This window comes from Pelodiscus sinensis, chromosome 2 (assembly GCF_052426305.1).
Source record: "Pelodiscus sinensis isolate ZL-2025 chromosome 2, ASM5242630v1, whole genome shotgun sequence".
NCBI lineage: Eukaryota > Metazoa > Chordata > Testudines > Trionychidae > Pelodiscus > Pelodiscus sinensis.
The window spans coordinates 52,228,930-52,236,065 of NC_143053.1; the positions used below are offsets into that span (position 1 = coordinate 52,228,930).

At 45.0% G+C, this 7,136-nt stretch overlaps 1 protein-coding gene across 4 annotated transcripts in view; it reads right to left on the reverse strand.

The window, feature by feature from the left end:
• Positions 1-6,512, reverse strand: part of ZC2HC1A (zinc finger C2HC-type containing 1A) — a 46,401-nt gene extending 39,889 nt beyond the window's left edge. Inside the window, exons 1-3 of one of the 4 annotated variants that reach the window (XM_075920485.2) lie at positions 6,348-6,512; positions 2,083-2,159; positions 462-578 (exon numbers count right to left, since the gene is read on the reverse strand). In XM_075920485.2, coding sequence (XP_075776600.1) covers positions 462-578; positions 2,083-2,159; positions 6,348-6,363 — 210 coding nt within the window. In that variant the 5' untranslated portion in view covers positions 6,364-6,512. The remainder of the gene's footprint in view (positions 1-461; positions 579-2,082; positions 2,160-6,347) is intronic. The other 3 variants (XM_075920484.2, XM_075920483.2, XM_075920482.2) reach the window with 3 other exon arrangements.
• Positions 6,513-7,136: the final 624 nt, after the last annotated feature.

A 7,136-nucleotide genomic window follows, 5' to 3' on the forward strand; every position in this document is an offset into this window, starting at 1 on the left:
AGAGGAATGTTGGACCCAGTGGTTTTGTTCACTCATGTCCATCCAGAGAAAAACTAGGGCAGACTGGCACTTAGAATAGTATACTAATCTTGAATAGTATACTAATCTTGAAAACATTTGCACTGGTCCATCACATTTCACAATTATGTCATTCTGATTACATCATTTTTCTTTCTACATTTTAATTCCAATATGATTTTAGCAACCAGTGTCTTATTAAATGCTACAGGTTACTACTTTATATCACTAGAAAGCTGGGTCTGTTTTAATCTAATCTAAATTTTTACAAGATAGTGGACTTTACAATTATACCGGTTTCTTGATCTAACTGTATGTTTTGGCTAAGGTTGTTCTGACTGCCACATATGCATTACCACCAGTGGTATTGCTTGCACACAAATAATTAACTAAGCACAAAATACAAGCCCAAAAATCATAATATTCAGAGGCTATCTACCTACCCGTGGTTTCAGAGGTTTTACTGTGGAAATATCAGTTCCTTCTGCTCTCTGTCTGCTGGAATCAAATGCCTTCCTTTTCCTTGTAGCAGTTTTTTGGCAAATGGGTGAATGCTTTTTCTGTAAAAAGAAGAGGGGAAATGTATGCAATATTTATACAAACAGCATGAAGATCTTATTAGAAAGTTCAATCATCAGATAAAAAAAATAACCAATAGCCTTCTATTTCTCAAGATGATGGGAATGATTTCACCTAAACATTTATGCCACTTCTTGTTGAATTGTCAGTCTTCTCTCTAAAACACACAGCCATACCAAGTGTTGAGAAAAAAGGTACAAGCTCAAAGCAAATACATTATATGGATAAATAATTACTGTCATTGCATACAGAAGTTGGATGATTCGAACCTCAATTTGCGTATCTTCTTACATTTTTCTTCCGAAAGAGGCTTTTCTGACATTTGTCCCATCTATACTGGGCCAAATGTAGGGGGGAAAAGCCTGTTTCGAAACATCCCTTCTTCCTTGTAGAACGAGGTTTACAAGGAGGCAAAAAAAAAAACGCATCTGCTTTTCTGAATTTTTTTTTCAGAAAAGCAGACGCATTCCTTGGATACTTCTGGTATCCCAGAAAACTTTGCAGTCTAGACGTACCCTAAGTGAGAGGAAGCTTGACATTAAGTTCTTCACTATAAAATGAATAATAATAAAGATTGGTGTTAAGGAGGACATGCTCACACTTCATAGTAACGCAGATCGGGGATGGTTGACAAAGTTCACCCTTTCTCAATTTAGTACAGGATGATATGTGGGCTTACATATTCAGAAGTGACTAGTAATTGTAAGTGTCCTTAAAAAGGCCTGATTTTCACTGGAACTCTGAAAATCAGGTTTGTTTACGGTGTTTTAAGTAGAGTACCCTCACAAAGCAGGAACTAAACGTCATTAGTAACTTTTGAAAATGTAGACCCGGATGCTTTGCTGCTCTGACCACATCAGAGGGATCAACACAGGATTCTAAGTTGAGAAACCTATTTCAAAATAGGGATGTTACATTTAGATTAATTAAAAAAAATTGAATAGTCAGTGAGATATCCACTGACTACTGGATTAGTCTATAAGGGTGCCTCCACCCTTGAACTGCAAGAAGAAGAGGGGAAATGTACGCAATATTTATACAAACAGCATGAATCTCGGCTCTTGCTACAGTTCAAAAGCAGAAGCCCTGCAGGAAGCATGGGGCTTCCTTTTGAAATGTACAAGAGCCTCATTAGCCCCACTGGGGTTCTTGTACATTTCAAAAGCAGAACTGCAGCAGAAGCAGCGCAAGCAGACACTGCTTCAGTCCCTGCTTGTGCCATTTCCCTCTGTGCCTCTACTTCCCCTGTCCCCCGCAGAGACATTGATGGGGGGAAACTGGCTTTTAAGCCAGCTTCCCCCCAGCCGCAGCTCCTACTCCTCCCCACTTGCTGCCTCTCTCTGATAGAGGCAGTGGGGGGGAGAGGGAAGAAGCAACTAGTTGCATCACTAGTCGACAATCCGATAAACTGTTCATCCAAAAGTTGACTAATCTCTTACATCTGTATTTCAAAAGCAAATAGAAAAAGATATTCATTTTACTCACCAGTGCTGTTGGAAAGAATGTCCTTCCACAAATCTTGCATGGTAATAGATCTCCAGCTGGAACTGAAAGATCAGTTTCTAACCAAAAAAAAAAAAAAAAAAAATGCATATTTATTATAAACAAACTGATTTTTTCCAACTTTTTGACAACACTTTGGGTATGTAAAAAATCTTTTCTTCCACCTTGCCCTTGCTGACTTAATATATTTAGTAGGAATGTGTAACTAGTTAACTGGGAGCAGCCTTCAACCTGGTCTGGGAGTCAGTGGTCTTCCACACGGCCAGAAGCGGCAGACCAGGGGTGAGGTGCTGCCAGCTCCCAGCCCTGCTACTCCAGGGCTGCCAGAGAGGAATAATCAATTCCACAAATAGAAGATGAGAAATGACTGCCTATGAATAAGTACTGCAGAAAGAAATCTGGGAGTTTTAGTGGATCACAATATAATACCATTGCGAAAGTGTGGGGGGGGGGGGGGAGCAAACTGCATTCTGAGATGTATTGGCAGGAGTGTTGTAACCAAGACACAAAGGTTAATTCTTCCATTCTACTGAGGAGTGGAGTACTGGGCACCACTTTGGTAAACATGTAGACAAATTGAGGAAAAACAAGAAGAAAGAAACAAAAATGATTAAAGGTCTAGACAACATCATCTATGAGGAATAATTGAAAAGAAAAAAAGGTTTAATCTGGAGAAAACAAAAAGGAGACATGGACAAAGAGGAATAAAACAACAGTCTTAAAATACTTAAAACATTGCAAGAAAATGTAGGGTGATAAAATTGTTCTTAACAGAAGAGGACAGGAAAAGGTGGCTTAAATTGAAGCAAGGAAGTTTAGACATTAAGAAAAATTTCCTAATGGTAAGTGTTGTTAAGTACTGGAATTAATTGCCAAGAAAGACTGCGGTATTTGCATCATTGGAGCTTTTTAAGAACAGGTTACACTGTCACAAACACCTGTCATGAAAAGTCTAATTAATTATTGCTGCTTCAGTGCAAGGGACTGGACTAGATGATCTACTCAAGTCCCTTTGAAGTTCTACATGTCTATGATTCTATATTTCACATGTTTAACTTACTAATTTTTGTCACTCTTTGGAAAGAAATATTATTACATGAGCAGGTCCTTTATCACAGCATATGTAACCCACATTTCTTTTTATAAAAATAATTTAAACTATTGTTTTCTAAGTGCTTGCAAATTGATTTGAAGTGACAGTTGGCATGATTTGTTCTTCACACATCCATGTCAAACCAGCCCAATAGCTTTCTTTGGCAGGAGAACAAGCATTTTGGATAAGGGGGAAGCAGTAGGTGTGGTATATATTGACTTTGGTAAGGTTTTTTGATACTGTCAGACGTGACTTTCTCATGAACAGATTAGGGAAATACAAACTAGATGGACCTATTATAAATTGGGTGCATAACTAGTTGGGAAACCATTTGCAGAGAGTAGCTATTAGTGGTTCAGACAAGCTGGAAGGATGGATTGAATAGGATAATGCAGGGGTCAGTTCTGCTCAATATCCTCAATTATTTAGATTATGGCATAGACTGTACTTATAAAGTTTGTGGATGACACCAACCTGTGAAGGGTTTCAAGTGTTGGAGAATAAGTTTAAAATTCAAAGTGATTTGGACAAACTGGAAAAAAGATCTAAAGTAAATAGGATAAACTTCAATATGGAAAAAAAAATCAAAAGCACTCCACTTAGGAAGGAACTATTTTGTAACTACACATGTACAAAATGGAAAATGACTGTCTAGGAAGGAGCACTGTCGAAAGGGCTCTGGGGCTCATACTGGATCACAAACTAAATAGGAGTCAACACTGCAAAACTGCTGAAAAATGCAAGCATTCTAAAAGGATTGTTAAAATATGTTTATTTTGGTAAACATGTACTCGCTGAAATTTTCAGTGGATACATGTTTACACGCAGAGGGCTGGGGGAAATGCAGCGCAGGGGGGCAGGTAGCTCTGCAGAAGCCAGTACACATGGGAAACTGGCTCAAAAGCCGGCTCCCACCCGCCAACCTGCTCCTGGAGAGCTGGCTTCTGACTGTGATACTGACTCCCCGGAAGCTAGTGCGTGTCAGGAGTCAGCTGCCACCCCATAATGCAGGCTCTGATAGACAGCGCAGGGTGGCAGCTGGCTCCCTGGGAATGGGACAGGAGCCTGTGTACAACCATTTGTGATGATCAATAAGCCCGGGCTTATTGGTTAATCACTTAAACAGTTCTTCCATTACATCCTTAGATAGGACAAGAAGCAATGGTCTTAAACTACAGCAAAAGCAATTCAGGCTGGATTTCAGGAAAAACTCCCTATCAGAATGGTTAAGTACTAGAATAAATTGCCTTGGGAGGTTGTGGAATCTCTGTTGTTAGGGATAGAAGCAACTAGTTCACTATCCAATAAGCAAATGCCAGGCTCTTGCTACATTTCAAAAGCAGAAGTGCTGGGAGCCTGGGGCAAGCTGGAGACTCAAATAGTCCCCCACTGGTTACACATGGGGGCCAGAAGGGAACTGTTTGAATCTCTTATTGGCCCCACACTCCCAGTGGCGCTTTGCTTCTGAAATATACAAGAGCCCTCCGATGGCTCTTGTATATTTCAAAAGCAGGGAGCACAGGCTCAGCAGGAGATTGCTTGAGTCTCCCACTGGCCATGCTCCCTGCGATGCTTCCACCTTTGAAACGTAGCAAGAGCGGAGAGGGCTCTTGTTACATTTCAAAGATGGAGGTGCCCTTATCGACTAATTGAATAGTTGATACAAATTACATAAACTATTTGATTAGTTGATTAATCTAAATCTAACATCTTTCTCTTTTACTGAAGATTTTTAAGACCATGTTAGACAAACACCTGTCAGGGGATATGTAGTCTTTTCTTGGGCGCAGTGTATTGAATTGTAGACCTCTTACATTCTCTTCCAGCCTTATTCTGCTTTCTGCTACAACCCAACCAAGTATTATTTGCATTAATCTAACTCTACCAGATAAAAAGTTGAGCTTGTCCACACTTACAGCACTGCTCCAACATTCCCACTAAGCATTATAGTACTACCTATGAGCTTCTCTTTCACTTCTCCAAGAAGTAGTAACTACAGCGCTAGGGTGGTCTACACTAGGGGTTAGCTCATTATAACAATGCTGCTCAGGAGGGTGGAAAAAGTTACATCAATAGAAGTTTGTGATATATACCATGACATAATTAATCATTTATAATATCTCAAGCAAGTGCTTCAAACTTATAATACAATCTAACACAATGCTCTAGATAAACAAGGCCTACAAGATTGCTGGCACCAACCAAAACAATGCCTAGTCCTAGTGTCAATCCCAGGATATCAACTGGCTGCAGCACATCAGCAAGGCATAGCCTTAGGTTGGGAACTCCCCAAAAAAATGCTGCAGAGATGATCAGGTGCTTTTAAAACCTGGAAGCAAATGTGTGTCTACAAACAGCCAAGCACTAAAGGGTACGTCTAGACTACATGCCTCTGGCAACAGAGGCACGTAGATTAAACTACTAGGCATAGGAAAATGAAGCTGCAATTTAAATAATCTGGGAGATGGACAAATGCCTTTGATGTCGAGGGAGGCATGTCCAGACTACTGCCCTGAGTGGACAAACGCTCAGCTGATCGGCTCAGCTGGCAGCCATGTACACTTAAATGAAGTGGCGATTATTTAAATCACAGCTTCATTTTCCTATGCCTGGTAGCCTAAGCTACATGCCTCTGGCGACAGGTAGTCTAGACGTACCGTAAGCGCCCAGTTGTGGAGCCCACCCTGGCCCCGCAAGGTCACTGCTGGGCAGACAGCCGGGATGACCCGGCCCCCCAGGACACGCCGCGCGGCTCCCCAAGGCGCTGGCAGGCTGCAGCCGCTCTGAGCCGCAGCAAACGAGGCTGTTCGTGCCCCGGAGAGCCCGCAAGCCGCATAGCTCGGCGCCGGGCCGGGGCTCTGCCGAGCTACAGCGAGGAGGAACTGGGAGGGGCCCCGCACCCCCACCCCGCGGCGGCTCCGGAGCCCGGCTGCCTCCGGGGGGTGGGGGATGCGGTGCCCAAGGCGGAGCTGAGGTCCCGTATTCCCCTCCCCCAGGCACCCCCGCTCCTCGTCCCACCCCCCTTCCTAGCCAGCCCCGCCCAGACCCGGACACACACAGCGGCCCGGCGCGGCTCCCCGCCCTCCAAGGCTCCCGCCTCCTCCCCCGGGGCTGGGACCCGCTGGGTCTCCGTTCCCCGCGCCCCACCCTTCACCTTCCAGCTCCTCCATGGCGCGCTCCGGCTCGGCTCGGCTGCCGCTGCTGTAGCAACGCGGCCCCACCCCGGCCGCTAAGATCCCCCGCTCCCATTGGCTTCCCGGCCGGCGCGCAGGGCAGGAGGGAGGGAGACAGGGCTCCCCTCCCCCCGCCGGACCTGGAGGCGCTCGCTGCTGACTCTGGCAGCCGCCTGATTCCCGCCCCCCTCGGCCTCTCTGGCCTCCTCCCTACGTGTCCGAGCTCCCCGCCTCTCCTGTCCCTGCCCGCGCACCCGCTCCCCTTGCACTGCCCCCGCCGCCAAATGCCCGCGCATCTCTAAGTCTTCCCTGCGTCTCTAGTCGCTCCCCAGATACCTCCGCGTGGCCTCCCCCACCCGGGACCTCAATCTGCTGCTCCCCTAATGCCCCGCATCTTCCACCTCCCCAAATGACCGGGCCCTGGTCCCCATTCTTCGAGCCCTTCCCAAAGCCTCATGTCCCCCAGTTGCTCTAAATCCCCTGGTGGCCCCCAGTTCTTTTGGCTCTCTTACTTTTTCCCTGGCATCTTCCAAAATACCCCTTGTTTCCCCTCCCCATGCAATTTTCTTGCATCCAGTATGTCCTTAGTCTAATTTACCTTCCACTCTCCTGAATCCTCTGACATATGCCTGTACATCTTTTCTTACTCTCAACTCCCCCTCCCTCAGTTCATTGCTAATCTTTTCCTTTCAACCCAGATTCCCTCTGATTGCCAGTTGCTGGACTGGGATGATGTAATTCAGAACTGGGGTACCTTTTTTGGGCCAGAG